Genomic DNA, 25,696 nt, shown 5'->3' with positions numbered 1-25,696 from the left:
GTAAAAGTTTATAAACCTAAGCCTGCAGCCAGTGATTACTGACTCTCTGAAGCTGACACCTGGCACATGGGTTTGTGACTGAAACTAAACCTGAGCCCACATCCTGGGGTGATCAGTTTCCCATCTCCTCTTTCCTCATTAGAATAGGAAGAGTGCTTTTCTAAAGAGCACAGAGACCAGACGGGTGGTGGTGTCACATACCTTTAATCCCAGCACTCAGGAGGCAGAAGCAAGAATATCTCTGTGAGTTCGAGGCCAGCCCAGTGTACATAGCAAGTCCAGTACAGTAAGGGCTGTGACAGAGAAACCCTGTCTCAAAAAAAAAAAAAAAAAAAAAAAAAAAACAAAACAAAAAAAACAAAGTACGGGCTGGCAGACAGAATACTACCTTTCCTCAGTTTGCCTGCTCTGTCAGTGCTCAGTTTACTTTTTCCACTCACTAAGGCACTGGGGCGAACCTTGATGCTTGGACATTTGTTCTCGCTAGGTGTTGAACTGATGTGGGCAAGGCTCAACAAGACAAAGCGAGGAAGTAGGGAACACGCAAGGGAAACCTCTAAAACGAAGAAGCTCCTTGGCGGAACTGACTTTTGAAAACCATTTAAATGACATTTATTTGTGCGAATGGAGGTGGGTGGAAGAACGTCTTACAGGAGGGAGTTTTTTTTCCTTCCACAATGTGACTAGCAGAGATCAAACTTGGGCCTCACGGCCAGTGCCTCTTTACGCCATCACTTCTGACCTGGTCGTCCTCAGATGCCGCAAGATAGTTTGAAATGACAGAATGGCAAGAGGGTCCTGCTGGGACTCCCGTTTTTCCTCCCTAGAAGATTCCATTATCAGAGAACACAATGGCAGTTCCAGGGCGGAGATTAACAAATGGCTACTTACCACTGATAAGAATCCAGCATCACACCAAAGCAATGATCCCACCAAAGATCAACGTGGAGAACAATGACTTTATTGAGATTTACTTACAGGAGTATGAATGAGGGGTTACTTACAGGCATATGGGTGACTCAAAGTCAGTTGCATCAACAAAAAGTACACTGAGGAAGGGTGACCCACACCATAAAATAAAAAATAAAAAATTCAACCCTATAGCTGCTCCCTACTCAATTTTCAGGCAGTCATAATATTTACAAAATTTTAATTAAGTCCTTTGCTGCTTATTATCTTACGTTTCATTCATTTATTCATATGAATAAAGTTAGGGTTGAAAGGGAGACATTATAATACATGGGAAATAAAATGCAGAGGATAATTTGAGGATACTTTGAAAGCTGCTATCACAAACTGGAAAATCAAGGATAATTTCAAGATAGTTATGAAATATCAAAATTAAGTCAAGAGGTAGAGTCCCATAGACAACCCCCCCAAATATTATAGGCTACTGCTATTGTCCTTGGTTACCACACAGAACTTGATGATAAGACCCTATTACTGAAGACACCACTTACTGAGTCATGGAACACGAAGAAATCAAGTTTATTCTGACCTAGAGGCTTCATCCTATTGCTTGCTTTCATGGCGCTGGAAGGGGCTGTGCCTACTACCAGAGGAGAAGACTCTGCAGGAAGCCTACCCAGCTGAGACCCCTCTGGTCTACAGTGATAACCAGTCTGACAAGATATGACCATGGCTATGGCATGAATGTTGTTGGAATAACCAGCCACTTTTTGACTGGATTTAAGGCCAATTCCACACACTCTACAAGATGGAACTCATGCCTGGTACCATTAATATGGAGAACTTTCTACTATTATTCTGTTAAAAGGACATGGTGCTAAATCCAACTCTTCTGGGTATCTTAATACCTATAGATAAATTTCTCTCTCTCAACCTTTATCACGAGTATTTTGTTTGTTTGGTTTTTGTCCTTTGTTTTTTAGTATATGGCAATTATCAGACTCACAGCTGGTCATCATACAGAGAAAAAGAGATTACGGAGGGCTCACCCCTAAATGCGACGTGTATCTGTATCAAATCCCTTCTCTCAGGGGACCTGGGACCATTGCTGAAAGAGGGAGCAGAAAGACTGGAAGAGCCAGAGGCAGTGGATTATTAGAGTCACATGGTGTGCTCTCGACCTAACAGGACAGCTGCACATACTAACTGACAAACAGCTGTGATTGCATACAAGCTCTAGCCAGACAAAAACCCAGGCATGGGAGAGGGAGGTGTTTAGAAAGCCCCACCCCTGAGTATCTGTTGACAACTGATGACTGCTGGGAGAGGAAACATCAGTTTTCTTCAGGGAGAGGCTATTTATGCAGCGGTGGATGGGCCTGCAGCCGTGCACACGCTGACAGCATTAGGAAACTCTATAGGTTAAACATGGAAGAGAAGAAATGGAAACGGAGCGGGAAAAGTGGTGACGGGGAGAGAAGAATCAGAAGGAAAGGAATGGAAATAGGTGGGCTGGATAAAAATGCATGCATAAAATTCTCAGTCAATTAACAAAATAAAATGAACAGATGAAGAAAAAAATAAATGAAGGGAATATGAACACTGTAAAAGATTAACACAACTAAGCTAGCAATGAATTTTGCCCCCAAAAGGAAAAGTATAGGACTGAATGAATTCACTACTGAATTCAACCAAGCTTCTTAAACTATTTCACTAAATATAAAGGGACTAAACACTAATTTATTCTTGGAAGGTAGTATTACCCTCATAGCAAAACCACGAAGGACTCAACAACAAAGAAAAAAAAAAAAAACCTTGATGAAAACAGATCAAAACCAACCAAACAAAACCCTCAAAATTATACTTCCAAACAAATTCAACATATTAAAAATACCACAAACTACGATCAGGTTGATTTCATTCTTTTCATATAAGTGTTTCCACAGATAGCAATCAGTAAATGTAACAGAGAACATAGATGTTCAAGGACTGAAATCCCCCATCACTGCACTACATGGAGAAGTGAACTCTGTCCAAAGTTCAACGTCCCTTGATGATACAGTCCTGAAAAAAAAAACTAGGAAAAGAAACACAGCTCACTGTAACAAGTTATACATGACAAAACTAGAGCCAAGATTATACCAAGCAGGAAAACTAAAATTATTCTACCAGGAATAGCACAAAGGTATCCACCTTCTCTATACTGTAATATCATCTCTTGAGTTCTCAGTCGGAAAAATAGGGGAAAAGAAAGGAAAGGGATCGAGTACAGGGCTGCAGTTCAGTGGCCCAGCACCTGCCGACCACACACGATCTCCTCAGCTCAGTCGTGAACATAAGGAAAGAAAAAGGAAGTGAAATAAGAGATCAAATCTCTATTTGTAGTCAATATGATCATCTTTTAAAAAACTATTTTGCCTGTATGTATATCTGTGTACCATGTGCATGTCTGGTGCCCAGAGACCAGAAAAGGGAGCTGGATCCCATGGAACTGGAGTCACAGATGTGAGCTGCCGGGTAGGTGCTGGGGAAACAAGCCTCAGGCCTCTAGAAGAGGGGCCGGTGCTCCCAACTGCTGAGCCATCTCTCCAGCCCCTGTGATCAGATTCTTAAAAGACCCAAGCAGCCACACCAAAAGATTCACTACTTCAGCAAAGTAGCACAATAAGGTCAGTATAGAGAAATCAGTAGCCGTTTATACGACAATGAAAATAGTAATAAAACAATCAAGGAAAAAATGTTCCAAAGGCCTAGGAAGTAAGTTACAAGACAAAAAGTCAAATTTATCTATGAATAAATAAACTTAGTCAAGCCAGCGAAAGGAGTACACAATGACAAGTTAAAAACACTTAAGAATTGACTTCTCTGAAAAAATGGAAAATATCCTTATACTCACAAATCAGCACCATTATAATATGAGAAAGTGTAATGTGTTCTGCAGACTCCACACAACCCCCCATCAAAACTCCAATGTCATTATTTACAGAAATAGAAAACACAATCCTGTAATTGTAAGAAAACCAAAAGACCCCAAATAGTCAAAGTAACACTGAGCAAAAAGCAATGCTAGCTAGCGTTATCGCAGTACTCAAATTATGCTATAAAACCATAGTGAAACAGTATAACATAAAAGCAGACACACAGAACAATGGAAGAGTACAGTGCCCAAACAACCGCGTAGCTGCAATCTTCTGATTTCAGCAAAGGCATCCAGACCATATATAGTGTAATAAATGGCCTCTTCAACAAGGAAAACAATTCTGTATGTACAAGAATATCCCTAAGTGCCTCTAGAATTCTGTACAAAAGCCATCTCAAACAGAACCAAAGACCTTAACATAAGGCCTAAAGAATGTGTAACTCATAGAAGAAAATCTAAAGAATACATGAAGCTGAGAGCACAGACAATGGTATTCTGAACCTAAGAATTTACAGGAAGAATGGCAAATAGGGAATAGCCATGAGAGCTCAGGATTACAATGCTGACACCCAAGAACCAGAGGCAGGACAACTGCTGTAAATTAGATGATAGCCTGGTATATGCAGCAAATCCCAGGCCAGTCGGGCCTCCATAGCAAGAATGTTAAAGACAAGCAAAAACAAAAAAACTCAATTTAATCATTGCATGAAGATAAAAGAGCTTTTACACAGAAAAGAGAATCAACTGTCAGAGAAAGCTACAGAATGGGGGAAACTATCCTTGGATACTCATTCATCTTTTAAGAGATTAATGTACAGAAAATACACACACACACACACACACACACACACACACACACATTGCAAACCAACAAACAACTGCATCAATACACAGGGAATCAATCAGTTCTCAAACAATAAATCATGAAATCAGTTCTCAAACAATAAATCACGAAATATTCTCAAACAATAAATCATGAAATCAGTTCTCAAACAATAAATCACAAAATATTCTCAAACAATAAATCATGAAATCAGTTCTCAAACAATAAATCATGAGTATTCTCAATACAATTAAGTTCACCTAGTGTGATTAGTTATCAAAGAACCAAACTAAAACAAGCTGGTGAGACTGCATGGCTGTTCCTAGAAATGTACGTTAGCATATTCACTCTGAAAAACAGGAAGTGTTTCATCAAAAACTCAAAATCTTATGACCCTGCTTACTACTGTTTAGTACACAGCAAAAGGAATCAAAGGCAGATTATACTATGCATACTTGTATACAGGTTCATATACTCCTCCCCCTAGTACTCAATTACAGAACCAGCCTAAGTGCCCATCAATAGATAAACTAAAAAATTTCAAATGTGGCATACATAAAATGTGGACTATAATAGGTCACTGAGAACTCAACAGGAAACTTGGCAGGAAAATGGACGGAACTAGAAATCACCATGTAAATGACGCTCAGCCCCCAAATGGTGCTCTCTGTATACAGAACAGAATCTAGAGTTAACAAATGAGAGAGATGAAACCATAAGTGAGTCTGATAGAGAGAACAGGCCCACTAGGGAGAAGGAAGGGAACAAGACAGTGATTATGGTTAAAGTACATGGAACGCTGGGCCACGATGTCAGGACAAAACCTATAATTATGCCAACATATGCACTAATTTTAAAACATTTTTTAAAAATTAAGTATAAATAAACGAAAATTTCCCCAACTTTAGGAAAATGTAAGTTGGCCCAAAAATGTTGGTGTAGACTAGTCTGAGGTTTGACGATCACCAGGGTGAAAGTAAAGTGCTTTTCTTCTATTTCTCACTTTACCATGGGCTTCTCATAATGTAACCCTCTAGGAGGAAACTCTAGGAACACCTACATATGTGGATGGCTGCATCCGTCATATTGAACATTAGTGTTTCTATAGAAACTAAGAAATGCAAAAACGATCCAAACACTAGTTCACCTCACTCAGCAAGGCCACATCTTCTGCCACTAAAGGCCATGTCACAGGTCTCCACCAATGAGAAATGCTCCTTAATGACTGACAGAAGGGCATTCTAGAAGGACATCTGTAAGCTGAAACAGTCACACATTCTGAATCGTGGTAGTGCCTTCTACTCACTGATGGACTGACAAGCAATCTCGCAAATTACATCACCCAGAACTCCAGTACTGCGGTCTTCCGGGTAACTGCTGCTGTTGTGATTACAAAAGCAGAATTACATTTGCCCCTCACCGCACCCAAGATGAGGGATACCTAAGTGCAGAATCAATCCTTGTAAGACCCCCTAATTAAAACATCAGTCCCGTCAGAAGTTCTAGCTTTTTACAGATGAGCCACTCATGTGTCGTGTATGGAGAGAGTTAGTAGAATTTATTGAACACAGTTTGGGGCAAGAAGGCAGTAATACCAGTATATCCTTTAGTGAATGACTAGAGAAATTACAACAAAAGTAAAATACACAGGAAAGCAAAACTCACACAGTGAAATTTCATAGTTACACACACACACACACACACACAAATAGTTCATGACATAAAACAAATCTAAGTGCAAGTTGACAACAGCTTGGCTTACAGAGAAAGTTCCAGGCTATCCAAGGCTACATATCATCATCAACTCCAAAAAACCCCCCAAGTTTCCACCATTCACTCAGCTCTTGGCACCAACACACCTTGGTTATTCTCAATTTTGGTCAGAACAGCTTCTTTTTACCATGGAGAGCTGTCAATGGAGAGATGCCTAACTAGGAGCAGACTGAATATTTACCTCTAAATGAGACAGCTGTATTAACCCCCACCCAGGCTCAGGGAATGCCAAAGAAGAAGCAACAATGCAAGAACTAAAGGGTGGGGAGGACTCTGTGAAGTGCTGGGGCTTGTGATATGGTTACTAGGATCATGAACTCATAGCACCACGTGACTGCATGCACACAACCTATAAAATTAAGCAGTCCAAAATCCCAGGATAGATGGGGTAGGTTATCTTCAGGCCCCGTCCCTTACTGAGAAGTTACCGGCAGTGAATAGCTGCTGGGGTGAGAAGAATCATTTGTGAGGACGTAACTACTGGTAGATCACCCATCCTCCAGTGGATGGCCCCATACTCATGCATGTATGAGCAATACTAATGAGACCTAGTGGGTTAATTAAAAAGACATAAAGCTATGAGAAGGGTATTAGGGAGAGTACAGGGAGAGTTGGAAGGAGAAATAGAGGATACGTATGATCATCTTTTATTGTATACATGTATGAAATTCTCAAAAGTAAAAAATAAGCCAACTTGGAAAAGTGACCTGACCTATGATTATAATATACTTACACCTACCTTCTGACTAGGAAAAACAAAACTAAACCCACCCTTACATTTGCTATTCTAAAAGGATTTTGAAAATACTTCAAAGTTGAAAGAAAATGTACTTAAAAGACCATGAGAACACATCAGAGAGAAACATAAACACAAGAGATGAAATCAATTTGAAAGTAGTTTATGCCTGAGGAGGTGGCTGACTGGGTAAGACCACTTGCTGTGAGGACTCAAGTTTCATTCCCTATCAACAAAAAACTGGGGATGACTGAATGTGTCTGTACACCCAACACTATGGGGAGTGAGGAGACAAGAAATGCTGGGTTTTCTTGGCTGTCTGTCTAGTTCTAGGATCAATGAGACCTGCCTTGGGGGAATAACATAGCAATAGAATAAGACACCCAAAATATTCCTTTGTGAACACCACCAGCACATAAACCATACCATCAACACATAAGCAATGCTCTCAAGTGTTTTTTTCTTTTGTCATGAAAAATGAGAGTATAGACAAAATCAGGCAAATGAAACCAATAGGACTATTCCAGTATTCACAAAGTGATATTTTAACCATCCATTAAACATAATTTACGCAGGAGCTTGAGGGAAGGCTCAGCAGTTAAGAGTACTTACTGTTCTATCATGAAGATCAGGATTTAGTTCCTATCACACACATCAATCATGTCAGATATCTGTTAATATCTGTCAGATGGCTCCAAAGGATATAACATTATCTTCTGGCCTCTGCAAGCACATACCTACTCTCTTTTTCTTGCTTACACACATATATAGATACTAAAATGCTTTTTAAAGATATTTATGGACTGGCATATTTCATATATCAATTCATCAATAAATCCACATAATGTACAATGAAGGAAGCACCTACCTTATTTGATACAAAAAGACATCACTCATTAAACTAATACATGATTGCTTTAAGAAACCTCACAAAATAATTAAAATGCACTTTCGATTTTCTGGTCTCCAGTTCATGGGTTTTAGTTGCCATTCCACATTACACAATGCTCTGCCTAAGGCTTGCTTTGGAGAGTAAGATTTAGAAACGAGTCAAGAGATGAACTGTTAAGCAGGAGTTAATGATTGCGAATGTGGAAGTGGACACCTTTCATTAAGCGTTCAAGAGTTAGGAGTTGGAAGATTACCAGTTCCAGGTAAACCTGGCATACACAGCAAAAGCTTTTTCTTGGGTGGGAAGAGGGGCTTGAAAAAAATTTAAATTTTATTTTTATGTGTCCATGTGAACCTATGTCACATGTATGGGGGAAGAATTGGATCTCCAGGAACTGGAGTCACATGCAGCTGTGAGTCCTGTGACTGGGTGCTGAAAGCCAAATGTAGGTCCTTTGGAAAAGCAGCAAATGCTCTTAAAGGCTAAGCCATCCCTATCAGCCCCTGAAATTTTCCAATAAATACAAAATACTGTACTAACAACATTCTTTTCAATGTATGCATTTCCTGGAGCATGCTACAAGAAAAAAAAATAAAAAAAACCCTATTATGTCCAGTCCTTCATAATACTGACATTTATCAGATTAAATATGAAAAGATTTCAAAGGACTTTTCCTATATTCACTACTGTTCTAGACTTTCAATGTTTTCAACAGCAAAGGTTTTCATCTGGTGTGTTTTGTTTCCATGTGTGCCAAATGAAACCTTGAACATCTCTTTCAAGCAAATCAACACTTCATATCAGGTCCTTTCCTTATCTCTTAGTTGAACCAAGTGGTGTTCATACTGGTTTTCCTTTGATAGGAATTCTCCCCATGTACATTCTTGTGAGTGCTATTTAGGGACGATGATGAAGAGTTCACAAATCCTATTTTGAAGGTTCCTCTACCGTAGGTTCTTTCATGTCTGTGAGAGAATGTGATGACAATTGAAGATTATCAAAGATTGCCTACATAGGTGAAGGGTCTATCTCCGTCGTGACTCCTTCCACGTAGTCAAGGGGAACGGGGAAGTGAAGGGCTTTTTTTTTTACAACACCACATATACAAGTGGAAAGTTTCTCTAGAGCTCTCTCATGTCTCCTCCATGATCTGGGACTGCAGAAGGCTTCACCACATCACATGCAGTCACAGGCCTGTTTTCCTTTCATGGACTTCAGGGAACTTTAAGCATTTGCATACTGAGTTTTTAAAAAAAAGTTTCTCTCCATTGTGGCACTTCATGTTTGTTTCAATGAAACAAAGCAAAAGGTTTTTCCACACTGCTAGCACAAATCCAGCTTTTACTCCCAGTGTGATTTTGTTTATTTCTTGGAAAGCTACCAAGCCAATTTTTTTTTTGCTCATTCATTATTAAAAAATATTAGAATCCATGGTAGTGTGGAGTAATTCATGCCTATGTAAATGGTTCAAAGTGAAGAAGGGCTTCCCACAGTACTTACAGTTATAAGGGTCATCATCAATGTGTATTTTTTCATGCACCTGAAGATGACTGTAATATGTGAAAGCTTGCCCACACTGTTTGCACACGTGGGGTTTCCCATCACCATGAGTCTTCTCATGTCTCTGAAGGGAATAAGACCAAAGAAAGGTTTTCCCACACTGCTTACACTCATAGGGCTTCTCGCCAGTGTGAATCCTTTCATGTGTTTTCAGTGACCTGGAGGAAGTGAAGCTCTTCCCACACTGCTTACAAATATAAGAAACCGGGACGCTGTGAAGTGCTTTATGTTTTTGAAACTGACTCCAGAGGACGAAGGCATTCCCACATTGCTCACACACGTAAGGCTTTTCATCCACGTGAGTTTGCTCATGTTCTAGAAGGTCAGTGGAAGTAGCGAAGGCAACCCCACACTGCTTGCATACAAAGGGTTTCTCCTCCGTGTGAATTTTCACATGTCTCTGAAGAGAAGCAGAACGAGGAAAAGTTTTCCCACAATGATTACACACATAGGGTTTCTCACCAGTGTGGGTTATTTTATGTCTTAAAAGTGAATTCAGCCGAGTAAAGCTATAGCCACACTGGTCACATACATAAGGCCTCTCCCCAGTGTGAATTCTTTCATGTGTTCTCAGGGAACCAGAACACGTAAAGCTTTTTCCACATAGCTTGCAAGCATAGGGTTTCACACCACTGTGAATTATTTCATGTTTTCGTAACTGAATCCAACGCATGAAGGTGTTTCCGCACTGCTTACATTCATAAGGCGTTTCTCCAGTGTGGATTCGTTCGTGTATTCGAAAAGAACGATAAGTAATGAAGGCTTTGCCACATGGTTTACACACATAAGGTTTCTCTCCAGTGTGAATTCTTGTATGAATCTGAAGAGAACTATAATGACGTAAGGTTTTCCCACAGTAATTGCACACAAAGAGGTCCCTAACAGAGTGAGTTCTTTTATGTGTTTTAAGGGAACGAGAGTGGGCAAAGGTTTTCCCACACTGCAGGCACACGTAGGGCTTCTCCCCAGTGTGGATTCTTTCATGTGTTTGTAGGTAGGTGGGAAAAGCAAAAGCTTTCCCACACTGCTTACATATATAGGATTTCTTGGCACGATGGCGTCGCTCATGCCTCCGAAAGTACCTTGAAGAACTGAAACCTTTCCCACATTGCTTACATTGGAAGGGCTTTTCTTCAGCTAAAGTCTTTTGAACATTTTGACCGTATCTATAGTCTTCATCACAGTTCTCACTTTTATACAGTCTCTCTAGGGTGTAAGTACTTTCATGGTTCTCAAAGGGTGGGAGGGAACTGGAGGTGGCTCCAAACTCCACCGTGTTGTACAAATCCTTTCCGTAGTCCTGCTCTTCATAGGATTCACGCTCTGGGTCAGGCTTAAGGAGCACACTTAGAGACAAATGGCCAATGACCACTCTTGCACACCCGCTGCTTTCACATATATGCACTCCTGGAAAGGGGTTCTGGTGTAGAATGCTCTGGGTAGTGAAGTCAAAGATTTCTGCACACTGATGATGATCGTCTTTATAGTCATAGAGTCCCTCCACCACTTGGCCACTGTAAAAGAGCAAACGTGTGTCACTGATATTTTATTAACTAGCTATCAGTAGACATGCTGGCTCTAGGCTGTCGGGGTTTTTGCTTGAATGCTTTCAGCAATTCTAAAGACAACGGTAACAAAAACAGTGGTAGTCACGGGCGGTAGTATTATACCATTTACATGTATAGCAAACATGTCTTTTGTTTTGTTTCGGTTTTTCAAGACAGGGTTTCTCTGTGGCTTTGGAGCCTGTCCTGTAACTAGCTCTTGTAGACCAGGCTGGCCTTGAACTCACAGAGATCCGCCTACCTCTGCCTCCTGAGTGCTGGGATTAAAGGTGTGAGCCACCGCAAACATCCCTTATGTCACACTAAAATACATATTTCAATTCTTGATGCCATCTTGGCACCTGAAGAGGCCTGCTCTAAATAGGATTTCTAAAGGGCAAATTACTTAGATCAGAGATGTGCACACGTGTATGAAGCAAACAGCGGCACAGTGACTCCCGAAGAAAAACCACAACAGTCATTTGGGGAAGGTAACTCAGGTCCATGAAACAGTGCCATACTTCAAGCCAAACTGTGAAGAAAACTTGCTGCAAAGGCCACTGGACACAGAATCCAAATGATACTGTACCCCTCATAGAGCTAAACTAATGAAAAATAAATAAAAGTGTATTCGTAAATTATTAACATATTCAGTTCTCAATACTGTACAATCTTGATGTACCACACAAATGACCACAATCATGTTACATGAACTACTTGAAAGTCCACAAGGAGATTTTGATATTTAATCCAAGCCTAAAAAGATACCTGCTTTTTGTATCATATATATCGTACACAAAAGGTTTGTGGATAAATCAATATTTAAATGTTGATAATATTGCATGGTGCAAAGTTGATACATACGAAGGATGATAAAAATCACTTCAGGCAATCATGATGTTCCAGTTATTTCCAGTAGTGGAATCCCTATAGTGTTTTCAGAATGTTCATGTTTAATGTGTCCCCAGTTTTGAAGAAAATTCCCAGAGAAGGTGTACACATGTCTTTTACTACTTTACAAAATGTGCGAGCACACAACTCTTGAGGAACACGGCTGCCTCTTGAGGTCCATATTACCTTAGTTTTCTCCAGGAATTTCGGTATATATTTTCAATGACATGGTGCCCCAAACTGCTTCCTAAAACACAAACCAAGCGAAATCATTGTAAATTATGACATCATAGTAAATATGTTAAGAGATTCTAAGCAAAATTTCCAGTAAAAAGCGATCTGTCTCATGGGGGTCTGGAGATATGGCTCAGTGGTTAAGAGCACTGACTGCTCCTCCAGAGGACCTGGGTTCAATTCCCAACACCCACATGGCAACTCACAACTGTCTGTAACTCCAGTTCCAGTGAACCCGACACCCATGGTAAAACACCAATGTACATAAAATAGAATTTTTTTTAAAAAATTAATCTACATGGGAAGTAGAAAAAGACAAGATCTCCTGAGTAAATTGGGAGCATGAGGACTATGGGAGAAAGTAGAAGGGGAGGGAGAAAAAGGGAGGGGAGCAGAGAAAATGTATAACTCAATAAAATCAATAAAAATTAAAAAAATAAAAAAATTAATCTATCTCATATATTCACTCAAAAGTTTCTTTACCACACTTAAACTCATGCAGAAGCACTTTTTCTTTGCTTGACTAATTAAAGGAATGATGACATACTTACCTATAGAGGCCAAGTTCCTCAAGGTTTCCTGCATCACATCTTTGTAGAGGTTCTTCTGGGATGGATTCAGCATAGCCCACTCCTCCAGGGAGAAGTTCACAGCCACATCCTCAAAGGTCATTGCCTCCTAAAAGAGCCCATGTACATTTCAACAAGCAAGTGTGAGTCTCATAATACTGTAGAGCTAATCTTATTTCCTAAGAAATTGGCCAGATTCAACGTTCTATGTGCATTTAAGTTATATTGGTCATCACAATTACATTTCCAACACACTAAGAATCTCCCACACAGTGATTCTGATGGCAGACTGGGGCTATCTGATAAAGCTACAACAGGACAGGCCCATCCTTGTTCAGATGGGTTATGCTAAGTTCTCTTTGGCCATTGGTTCAACAGCTACAATGAATTCTGATTACCTAATGCCCCAAACCCAGTCAACACCAGCTGCCCCGAGACTGCATGTTCTTAGTAATGCAGAAGAAGACAACCGTACTTCTCCTGGTATCTGCAACTATTCAGTGGGACGCCTCCCACTTCCCAACTGTAAAGAATAAAGTAGTTTTCTCAATAGTCAATATCAATTACACACTACTTTTATCATATCTATTTTCTCTCAGAATTCTTGTAATGTTTTTAAGCTCATCAGACACAACTTAGAACCCAATATATTCAGAGAACACAGGGATTAGAAGACCAGCATTTATTTATTGCTAGTTCCTGACGAGAGACCCAGAGTGATGAGGTACCTCAAGCTCTTCGTGCAATGCCTTCTTAGCCATGATGCTCTGGATCCAGGAACTATAAGCCAAAGTAGTCTATCCTCCCCCAAGATTTCTTCTTAAGGAAGCTGGAGAGATGGCTCGGGGACCAGGAGCACTTGCTGTTCTTGTGAGGACCAAAATGCTGGCTAGTTTAGGTCAACTTGATACCAGTTAGAGTCATCTTGGAAGAAGTAACCTCAATTGAAAATTTGCCCCTAGGGTTGGGCATAATGGTATACATGTCTCATCCCAGCACTTGAGAGGCAGGGGCAAGCATATCTCTGTGAGTTTGAAGCCAGCCTGGTCTACATAGTGAGTTCCAGGACAGTAGGGCTATATAGTGAGACCCTGTCTCAATAATAATAATAATAATAATAATAATAACAATAATAATAATACTGCCATCAGATTGGTTTGTGGACCAACCTGCCCTATATTTAATTGACTGATAGTTGATGTAGAAGGGTCCAGCTCACTGTGGATGGTACCACCCCTGGGCAGTTAATCCTGGATGCTATAAAAACAGCCAGCAGAATAAGCCACGGGGACCCAGATAGTTAGTGGCATTCCTCCATGGCCTCTGCATCAATTCCTCTTTCTAGGTTCCTGTTTATTTAAGTTCCTGCCCAAACTTCCCGCAGTGACGGGACTGTGGTGGAACTGTGAAATAATACCCCCTTGCTCAAATTGCTTTTGACTATAGTATTTTACCTAACCACATCACACGACTCACAAACCACCCGTAACTCCAGGACCTAATGCCCTCTTCTGGCTTCTCTTGGGGACACACACACACACACAAATAAGTAACAAAATAAATCTTGAAAAACAAAACATTTCTAGGAATTTTGTCACAGCAATTAGACAAAAAACTTAAGACAGGACTGATTATGGGCAGTTGGATGTACTGATACATTAACTGTACCATTTTTATTGGAGAATGTCAGTAGACAATGAAACAAGAAGGATGTCACATGTTCTAGAAGCAGCTCTAACTAGCCACCATGTCACCCGTCAGAGACATGTACAAAATTTTGTTCTTTCTAGAACAAACTTTCAAGAAGTGTGATGGTTAATGTTAATTGTCACTTTATAAAACTTATAATCATATAGGACACAAGTCCCCGGCACACCTATGATTATCTAGATTACATTGCCTGATGTGGGAACAAACATCTTAAGTGTTGGTAGTAGCATTCCCTAGGCAGGGGGAACCTAAACCGTATAAAATGAAGGAGCTAAGCTCCAATATCTACCCACCCATCCGTCCGTCCATCCATCCATCCATCCATCCATCCACCATCCATCCATCCATCCATCCATCCAATTCTTCTTCCTGTTTGTGGGTCACCTGGGCAGTTGATTCGAGCTCCTGACATCCTGACCTCCCTGCCATGTAACTCAGTCAATTCCTCCAGTTACTATTACCAGGGTATTTTATCACGGCAACCAGGAGAGACGAGAAAACTGGTACCCTATATTGGAGCTATTCACATGATAAACGTGACCATCTTAGGGAATGTTTGTGAGAGGAACAGGGAAAAACTTGGTATTTGGGTTAGAAAAGTCCTTGGATACCAAAAGCAGGGTTTAATGGGCAACGTTTGTGGATGTTTAAAAATCAACAATGCTGAGAGCACCTGTAGTTGATAAAAATATCAGTGTCACTAGAGGAAAACCTACTGGGGCACAGTGGAACAATAGGAAAGATGGCATAAGGGCAAAAGCAGAGGCTCCAGCCTGAGGTGGCAGTAAAACTGGGCACTGGCATCCACATGGTATGAGTTTTGAAGGAATGAAGGACATAAGATAGGGAGGTCATATGGAACAGCTGAGGTCTGGGACCACATAGGAAAATCAATGTCCTGCAAAGTGGGCCCTAGAAGTCACTGTGTGGAGCTCTGAAGGTGAAGTCTAAGTGACATTGGAGACCACAGGGTACTGGAAATGCCAGGACCTCGACACCAGCTGCTTGCCAAGGACAGCTATAGGCACAGAGAGAAGCCAGTGTGAGACACAGACTACACATGTTGCAGGTGGCAGCTCTGGGGTGGTGGGGGCTACCTAACCTTTGGAATGTAAACGATTTCACCAGGTTTAGCTGTCAGGCACAGGGATGTAGGATTTGGTGTTTGCCTTGCTGGACTTGCATCTTGCTTTGGTCCGATCATAACTTGACCCAATTCTTCCATTTTACAATAGGATTGCTTGCTCTGTATCATTATAATTTAGAATTATGTAGAGCTACAGAGACTGCTCAGCAGTTAAGAGCACTGACTGATCTTTCAGGGGGACCCAATTCAATTCTCAGCACCCATATGGCAGCTCACAACTATAACTTCAAGTTCCAGAGGGATATGATACCTTCACACAGACATACATGCAGGTAAAACATTGCTGCACACAAAAGAAAAACAAATAAGTAAATAAATGTATATATTGGATGTATGTAACTTGTTTTCTATTTTATAAAAGCTCACAGTTAAGATACTTTGGAATCTCAAATTATAAATATGCTTAATGACTATGGGCAGTTTGGGTGTTGGGATAAACGCATATCACATTATAACATGGTCAGCAGTCTGTGGAGATAAAGAATGGAAGGTTATGGCTTAAAAGTGGCGATAAGTCTGAGTGTCAAGTTGACAAGGGCTAGGTTAATACTCACTATCAACTTGACAGACTGTAGAATCGCCCAAGAGACCCAGGCTCCCGTGAGGGGTATCTAGACTGAGGTTAGCCTTTGAGGATGTTTCTGAGAGATTATGTTGATTCCATTAATCGGTGTAGGCACACCCACCTTGATGGTGGGTAGGGTCACTCCCTGGGTAGAGGATTCTGGACCACATAAAGTGAAGACAGTGACCCGAGAATCCGCATTTACCCATCACTTTCTGTTTCCTGACTGGACGACATGCGCGTCTACTTCACCTGCTTGTTGCCCTGATTTCCCACCACAGCAGACTGTACTGTAATCTGTGAACCGAATGAGCCCTCCCCCTTAGCTTGCCTGTCACGTTCTTATTTAATCACAGCTGTAGGAAAAATAACTAATGAATATTATACATATATTTTATCAAAGCAGTTGAAATCAATGTCCAACAGTTATTTATTATTTAAGTAAGGAAATAAAAGTTTGCCTAAAATGAACAAAAGACTGAAACAACAATGACCATGGCACTAAGCTATGGCCACAAATGAACTGCATGAAGGAAATACAGTCTTTACCCAGCAATCTTGAAACACAAGAACTGATTATTTAGAGAAGGCAGACCAGATAAAAGAATCACAGCATCTGTACACATAAGGCAAAGACAAACCAGCACCAACTTGGGAACATGCACTCTATTTCCCTTCACTCCATGGACAATAATCAAATATCCAGTCATAGTCAGCCTGACTAAAATAATGGGCAACAATAATTCCAGCGGGCTGGAGAGATGGCTTAGAGGTTAAGGGCACTGGTTGCTCTTCCAAAGGTCTTGAGTTCAGTTTCCCAGCAACCACATGGTGGCTCACAACCATCTGTAATGAGATCTGGCGCCCTCTTCAGGTGTGCAGGCATACATGCAGGCAGAACACTATATACATAATAAATAAATACATCTTTAAAAAATAATAAGCCCAGCTCACTTGGGAAACTAAAGCAGGAGATTTAGGGTTCATGGGTACTCTGGGTTATATATGCCACAAATAAGCCTGAAGGAAAATTGCTGGGACACCCCCCCCAAAAAAACCCAAAACAACAACAACAACAAAAAAAAACAAATAACAAATAGTAGGTTGGCAAAATGGGTGGGTCAGTGGGTAAAGGTGCCTTCAACCAGTCTGACGACCTGAGTTTGACCCCAGCACGAACCCGCACGCTAGAACTAGAGAACTGAAGCTGTTCTCTGACTTCCCCACTTCACAGCACGTAACACACACAACACTTCGTAAAAACACAAAGCAACTGAAAAACATGAAACAACAACAACAAAACAAGTGACAAAAGTCTGTCTGAGCTCAGCAACGAACAAAGCCTTCTAGTTGAACCATGCATTTGTCCCATTATGTCATACAGGGGAATTGAGTGCTAACTCCTGTTTCATAGGTCACTTCGTTTTGTCCCTATGTCTGATGAGACTGAAGAAAAACAAGAAAATGAACCCAGTAGGGAGAAGAGAAATGGACACAAATGTTAAACATATTTTAGAACAGATATAAGTGGGGGATGAATATATTTTCTTGGTGTTTTGAATGACATGTATGTATGTATTATGTAATGTCTGGCAGGGGACAGAGAGGCGGAGAGAGGGAGGAGGGCGAGGAGAGGGACCTCCAGTACCATGTACACCTGTGGAGCTCAAAGAATAACTTCCGGGAGTTGCTTCTCTCCTTCCACCATTGGTCTCAGGGATGTAATTAAGGTGTTCAAGCTGGTGGCAAATACCTTTACTCACCAAGTCAACTCATAGGCCCCGGGCTGTGTTTTTAGTAGGACGTGGAACAGAAATGTAAAATGCTTTTAGTGAGGAAGAATTTTAAATTGTGAATGTTGTATTGGGTTGTTATATATATGTGTGTATATATATATATATATTGTAATATGGTTACTTATATTTATACCTACATATATGTGTGTGTTGTGTATGTTTGTATGTGTATAATGAGAAAGTCGAGAAATTATTGGGGCCTGGGAAAGAAAGCATGAGGAAAAAACTAGGCCATTCAAGGTCTGGTCTGCCATTTCTACTTACGGGGTCAGGAAAAACCAGGCAGCAATGACAAAGCCAAAATTGCTTACAGGAACATCACATGTTTTCTTTAAGACATCTTATCAAAGAGAATACATTGGGCTAAGTAGGGTCAAAACCCGTAACGCCTTCTCATTGCCAATTTAAACAAACCCCTTTACAACTTTGTTTACAAAATAAAAGTCTTTATACTCTTAACCTTGTTCTAAACTATACTCTTTGAGGAATGCTTAAGAAATGGTGGAGGGGGGCATGGAGAGGTGGCTAGGAGGTCAAAAAGACTGGCTGCTCTCCCAGCGGAAGGGTGCGATTCCCTCTGCTCCCACCATGGCTAACAACTGTCCAACTCCAGTTCTAGGGGATCCAAAGCTCTTCTCTGGATTCCGTGGACAGCGCCCACATGTGGTATACATACATACATATATGCCAGAGATGCACTCATAAATACAACATTAAATTTAATTTTTTTAAAAAAGTTGGTGAATGCTGTAAATCTTCATAATACTTGGAAATATAACTTGAAAGCTACCAAGATTTCATATATATATATATATTTTTTTTTTCAGGGCACTTACCTGAGACTCACCTTTGAGAAGCCCATGTCCAGTCTCATCCCCTGAACATCTCTCTAATAATCTGTGCTATTATCTAAGTTTTAAAATGTCTCCAATTTGCCTTTATATTGGTTTGCTCCAAAATCTATCTAATAGGTTGACGTTTAATTGCCTTTTCAGAAGATATAACCACAAGAAACCAGTAGCCTCCAGCAGATAGCTAAGCTTACTCTATATAAGTTTGAAAAAGAATTATATTTTACTAAAAAGTAAAAGTAGCACAGCTTCCACTTTTCAGATAAATTCAATTTTATGTATGAGTGCTCTCTCTGCATGTACACCTTTATTCCAGAAGAGGGCACCAGATCCCATTATAGATGGCTGTGTGCCTCCATGTGGTGCTAGGAATTGAACTCAGGACCTCTGGAAGAGCAGCCAATGCTCTTAACCACTGAGACATCTCTCCAGCCCTTTCAGGAAAACTCTACCATATAATTGCACCATTAGCATATGGCCACTTGCATGCGTGCTCTCTCTCCTCCATGGGACAAATAAAATCAGAAGGGTTTTTTTTTTTTTTCCAAGTTTCTTGCCACTGCCAGTGTAGAAGTATAAAAATAAAAATATCATTTGAGAACCAATGTGTTACTGCCTCCTTGGAGAGCAGGGGGAGAGCCTGTGTTTTCAAGATTTAAGCTTTACAATACAGGTTATCACCTGGCTCCCCACCAGAACTTGAGGGTAAGACCCTATTGCTGAAGATACCTCATACTTGAGCCACAAGAAATGGAGAAATCAACTTGGTACTCATATGCCGATGGTGCTGTGTAGGTTGCTGGGGAAAGGTCTTAGCCAGCTGTGAACTCTCTGATATAATGACTTGCTTGGCACGTGCCCACTGGTGCAAGGGTGGCACCAATGTCATGGTACCAACCAACCACTTTCTGACTGGATTCACAGAGATGGAACGCACAGCTGGTTCTATACACTGGACCCAAAAACTCACAGCTGGCTAGGACACAGGCCTTAGGGGAGAATGTAAAGCTAATACTCTGCTAAATGGACAAAATGTCAAACTGCTTTCCAAAAATGTACGATTATAGCAATAATGAATGCAGCTTTCAATGCTCATCAAAGAAGCCTGCCTCTCACTGAAATTAGTACAGAGACCCACAATTACTCAAAATGCAGAGATAAGTGACTGTGGAAAGTTTAGCTTTCCACAAATGAGACATCTACATCACATCTTGCTCCCCACAAACCTCACTATGGGAGAGGGGGAAGGAAACACGTAGGAGTCAAAGGTCAGAGAGGACTACTGGGAATCATTCTTTCCAGACACGACAAGGCTGCTGCTCCCATGAACTCAGAGCAGCTGTGGTTGCTTGTTTGCACAAGAACAGCACGAGATTAAACTAGTCGAATTTCAGAATAAATGGGGAGGGGCTAACAGAGGCACTACTGGCAGTTAACGGCTGATGGAGGAGAGAGAATCAGTTTTCTTAAGAGATGTTGTTCCTGCTAGGTTGTTGGTGCATCAGCGGATGGCCTCACACCCCCAAACACACTGGAAACACTAATTAAATGCAGTGGATTGGAGAGGACATGAAGCTGGGAGACATGTATAGTGCGGTAGGTCCGGAAGGAGACTGGGAGGGGAAATCTCCAAATACACTGAATACATGTGATGCACTTTCAAAGAATGTAAGTATTCAAATTTTCTACGTTGCTGACATTTAAAGTCATATCTATAAAAGCACAGATTTTGGAAGCACCATTTAATGATAGGAAAAGATATGCAAGGGCTTAAGAATTAGCTGAGCTGTTAAGAGTCCTTCATTTTCTTCCAGAGGACTCTAGTCTGGTTCCCAATACCCAAGTTTGGCAGCTCACAACCACCGGTAACTTCAGCTCCAGAGAATATGACGCCCCCTTCTGGCCATCTTGAGTATCTAGACATGCTTAGTAGACATTCTCTCTCTCTCACACACACAAACAGATAGATAAAAATAAAACAAAAAATGAACAGTTTAGCTTATGACTGACAAATGACAAATCTAAATGAATGCTATAACATTTTATATTTAAATCTGTGAATGGCTATGAGCATATTTCCTGTCTACACATGCTTACATTTCTATATTACATGTATGAAAACAAATTGGCTCATAATAAGTGTTCACATAAATTAAGACAGAGGCTAGAGTGATGGCTCAGCAGTTAAGAACACAGGATGCTCTTCCACAGGACCTAGGTTTGATTCCCAGCACCCATGCGGCAGCTCACAACTCGCTATAACTCCTGTTCCAGGGGAGTCGACATCCTCACACGGACAAACATGCTGGCAAAGCACCAATGCACACAAAACAAAATAAGTAAATTATAACAAAAGAAATTAGACAGTTCACTTAGTCCAAATATTTCCTAGTTCATGGCGTGACTAAAAAATTTCAAGCTCAACATCCTGACTCTGGTAATCATGACAGACGAAGCTTGGCCAACAGTCCCAATATGCCAATTAGAGACACAGTAACGAGAGCCAAAGAACAACAGTTCTATAAATCAATCTGGCTCTGTCAGGGAGAACAAATCAATGGGCTTGATGATTCCAGATCTGGCATCTGGCTTGTACTTCTATTTAAAAAAAAATTGTAATAACTAAAAAAGAGAAAGGTTTAAGATGGAAGGCAAGCTGTACACAGAGACAGTCCTAACCAGGGTGGTTATCCGTCTGCTCTGTTCGCCAGCCCATCACTGTCTCAGGTCTTTTTCTGTAAGGTGGCCAAAAGGTTCCCATGAGGTTCTCTGGAGCAGACGGAGAGGCAAGAGCAGGGCCTGAGCTCTAAAGTGATGAGTGTGGACCTGCCTGGGAGAGGTGATCTCACAGCTTTCTGGGGATGGAACTGGTTTCAAAGCAGGAGCCAGGCTACAGACTCTCCGATTCCCAGGCAGGAGAGGCAGGGGAGTCTATGGGCCAGTGAACGGGGGCGGGGAGCAGGATGTGTGGCCACTAGTACCCACTTTGATGTAAGCTCACTTCTCCGGGTGAGAAATTCTGGCAAGTTTGTTAGCGAGTGACTTGGACAATGTCTTAGTAAGGTGGATGTCAGTATCTGTGAGAGGGGAAGGTTGCTGGAGACAGTACTTCCTAAGCAATAGCTGGATCCTAACATTATGTTCTTTCAGCAGCCAAGATGAGTGGGGTGGGTGGGCAGGAGTCCAGGCTCATTGGCATTCTTGGGCCCCCGTCTTCCCCCCTGGCCTAAGTGACTAATGAATGTATGTTCTAGGTGCTGCCAGAAGCTGGTAAATGGTCGAGACAAAGCAGCCAGCACGTATAAAGAAAACTGAGAGCTCTAATTGGAACTGACTGTGCCACCTTCTACCACCACACCAGGCTCTAGAGCCTTCTGTGAATGTCTGATACACTTGCTCACTTCTGTCTCCTTTAGAGTTAGAAAAGCCCTGTTTCCGGAAACCATGGGGAACTCTGCAGACCTAACACGTAGGGCTTTCTCCTAATGCAATACTGCATTCACATACTGTAAGGCCTGCCTCTACCAGGACTCTGCCTTGTAAAATAATGTGTGGACACGAGGGAAGTGGCTCGGAAGGTAAAGGCAGGAGCCTGGTGATATGAGCTCAATCCTGGGAACCCACGTAAAGGAGAGAAAGTATCTCATGAAGTTGTTCTCTGACCTACAAAATGCAAGAAGTGGTAACATGCAGGAAAACACACACACACACACACACTCACACACATACACACCCTATGCATTATTATTGTGCATACAATAGTGATAAATACAATTTAAAACCAGAAAGCAACGTCTAGAAACACCTGAGGGCACTGGCAGTTATGACAGAGCCCCATGTCATCCATGCATGTGCATCTCCCTTTCCAATGAGTTTGGGAATGTCAGAAGAAAGTACAAATTCAGGGTTTATTGCTAGCACTATGATCCCCTGACTTACGGGTACAGGTCATGGAATTTAGAGGAAGCTTCCCTTGGATCTATGAGACTTAAAGGAGAAGCAGGAGAGACAGCGAGGAAGACACGGCAGACTGATCCCTGATACTCTATACCGTAGGGACTATCTGCTTTCCTACAGAGTCAAGCCAAGGGTGACTCCATTTTATTAAGCAACAACCCCGACCAAAGTGACTCCAATTTGAAGTTATAAGAACCCCTCCCCCAAAAGGAAGGCAGCACAGTAAACAACCAGGATCTGGTGCCAGGAGGGACAAACTGACAACATCAACGATGACACTTGAAAATATACCAAACCATATTAGACACAGTACGCAAATCTGCTTATCAGTCATACCCGCATGAAACCCCCACACCCGGAACCACAGAAGTTACATCCCAAGACAAAGTACAGCAGGCAACCAGTCAGGAGCCAGTTCTTGGACTCCAATTCCAGTGCGGTTTCTCCTGTCCAGGTCACTCAGCCAACTTAAATTGACTTACTCACGCCCACTGCATATACATTTGACATCTGTGCCCGCGCTGCTAGGACATCACTTTTGGTCCCCTATAGACTTTTCTTTGCATCTGTCTCTGCTCAAAGCCTCCTACTTCAGAACAGACTTTCAACTCCACCACTCCAGCTCTTAGCCATTCTGTGACCTGCACATTTGTGTGAAATGATCATCTTATCTGCCAGTTAATGTCAGTAATTAGACTGTTATATAAGAACCCGTGACTGCCAAGCAAAATCGGGCATACTCGGCTAATTGTTAACAACAAAACAGACATAATTTGTGAAATTATTTTTTTTTAATCCGATAAATTCTGGCACTGGAAACACTTCAACTTGTCCCTCAGGACCCAAGGTCACCACACCCTGCCCCCCCCCCAACACATACACTCACACGCACGAACCCCAGAGTCCCGAGTGTCACCGCGACACTGCTGCCACCGCCCAGGCTGCGGAGTCGAGAGGCTGTGGGTGCTCAGATGCCTACAGAGGCCGCAGCAGCGAGCGCTCAGCGAGGGACAGGACCGCGACTCTGCCTGCTGACCCAGCTCCACCCAGCGGGACCCGGGCAGCGCGGCCCAGCGGAGCCCGATGAGTCGCAGACGCAGACTCAGCTGCCCGGGGAGGCCGCGTCCCCACTGTCGCCTCCGCTTGCAACAACCTCCTCCCCACACCCGGGACGCCCGGCCGCACGCACCATTTTCGGTCACTGGGGGGGTCTTCGTGTTGTCCAGCGGCTCCTGTAATCAGGGGATGAGACGCAAACACTGGGGGCACAACCTGCGGGTCTCTCTCCAGAGAAGACACAAACGCCTAAAATGGCTGGACGGGAAGTGGCATCCCCGTTGCTGTACCCGCCCTCTCTCAACATCTGAAAGCCTCATTGGATGGTTTATGCAGCTAAGCAACTTTTCTTATTGGCCAGTGAGTCACATGCCCATCTCCTAATGCTTAAATGACAGAAAAAACATCCTCTAGCGTGTACTGTGGCGCCAAATCTCAAATCCCAGCATAAGCTTTCCTGGGGTACCATCCGGCTGTGAGATTCCCAAACTCCCTAGCTTTACATGTGAAAGGGGTGAAACGCTATATTTTACATGGAATTAAAAATAGGTAGAAGCCTATTTAACAAGGCAAAGATGTCAGCTAAATTCTATTTGCATGTGTGAAAAACGCCATAACAAAGAAGAAATCCAATGTGAGTTATTTCTATCTGGGCAGCTTCTAGCGTTCCCTTTGCGGTCGATGTTTGTCACCAGTGGCTGGCAGTTTACACGTTCTGTTTACCTCTTTGAAAATCTCTCTTGCACCCACGCACCTCACATAGTCATTTCTATAGCAAAACATTTTGGGAATGAAGTGACACCGAGTCATTAGAAACATATCAAGGATTCTTCGGGAATTACAAGGGTTGGACAGGTCCCAACGAAGTTGCACGGCACCAAACACAAACCAGGAAAATACCACACAGGCGACTTCCAGGGCAAACATTCCTGCTCCCAAGACCACCAGCCTGACTGCAGGGAGCTAAGCTCACAAAGAACGAGTAAAAGATAGAAAGGAAGCCTTGATGAGAGGAGAAGATTAAATTTGAAAGGCTACTCTGGTGGTAAAGGCTTTGTAGCAGGCTAGTGACGAGCAATGAGCAGGCACGAGATTCTGCGTGCGACAGCTGACGCGTTCAGGCTGGGAGCAAGATCCGGAGAGCCCCAGACGGAGGTATTTTAAGTGACCTTTTAGAAAGACGGGAGCAGAGAAAGGAAAGCTGAGAGACTTGAGGCTGCAGTCAGCAAGCTGACTAAATGGCATCTTTACTTAAGAATTAAAATATATATATATATATTGCTTGTCTGTGTGCCTGCCACACGTATGCAGGTGCCGAAAGAGGCCAGAAGAGGGCACTGTATCCCCGGAGATGGAGTTACAAGCCTCTGACTGTGGGTACCGGTACAGAATTTGGGTTCTTTGCAAAAACAGTACTGCACTCTAAACCACAAGAGAGACAGTTCTCCAGCTCCCCACATTTATACTTCAGAACCCATCCAGCTCTCTCTCCTCCGCATTTATAAGAGTCTTATTTAATATCTACGGTCAAATTAGCAGGCCAGTTGTGTCCTGCTCGGTCTCTTTTTCCTTTTTCCCCTCTACTCCTGGTCTCTATTCTATCCGTATTATTTTCCTTTTCAGAGACTTGCCCAAAAAACACAGGCTGGCCGGGCGGTGGTGGCGCACGCCTTTAATCCCAGTACTCGGGAAGCAGAGGCAGGCGGATCTCTGGGAGTTCGAGGCCAGCCTGGTCTACAAGAGCTAGTTCCGGGACAGGCACC

At 42.1% G+C, this 25,696-nt stretch overlaps 1 protein-coding gene across 2 annotated transcripts; it reads right to left on the bottom strand.

The window, feature by feature from the left end:
- Positions 1-939: 939 nt before the first annotated feature.
- On the bottom strand, positions 940-24,208 carry LOC126504027 (zinc finger protein 878-like). Of its 2 annotated transcripts, none has more exons than XM_050146008.1 (4): positions 24,067-24,208; positions 12,834-12,960; positions 12,235-12,295; positions 940-11,127 (listed from the first exon to the last, which is right to left on the bottom strand). In XM_050146008.1, the coding sequence occupies exons 1-4, from the start codon at positions 24,067-24,069 to the stop codon at positions 9,465-9,467; spliced, it is 1,854 nt and encodes a 617-aa protein (XP_050001965.1). In that variant the 5' UTR covers positions 24,070-24,208; the 3' UTR covers positions 940-9,464. The 2 variants fall into 2 exon arrangements, with proteins under 2 accessions (XP_050001965.1, XP_050001964.1); XM_050146007.1 differs by lacking the exon at positions 24,067-24,208 and adding an exon at positions 13,580-24,052.
- Positions 24,209-25,696: the final 1,488 nt, after the last annotated feature.

Source organism: Alexandromys fortis, unplaced genomic scaffold (assembly GCF_014885135.2).
Source record: "Alexandromys fortis isolate MF-2015 unplaced genomic scaffold, M_Fortis_MF-2015_v1.1 scaffold_42, whole genome shotgun sequence".
NCBI classification, from domain to species: Eukaryota; Metazoa; Chordata; class Mammalia; order Rodentia; family Cricetidae; genus Alexandromys; species Alexandromys fortis.
This window is presented reverse-complemented; position numbering and strand designations above follow the sequence as displayed.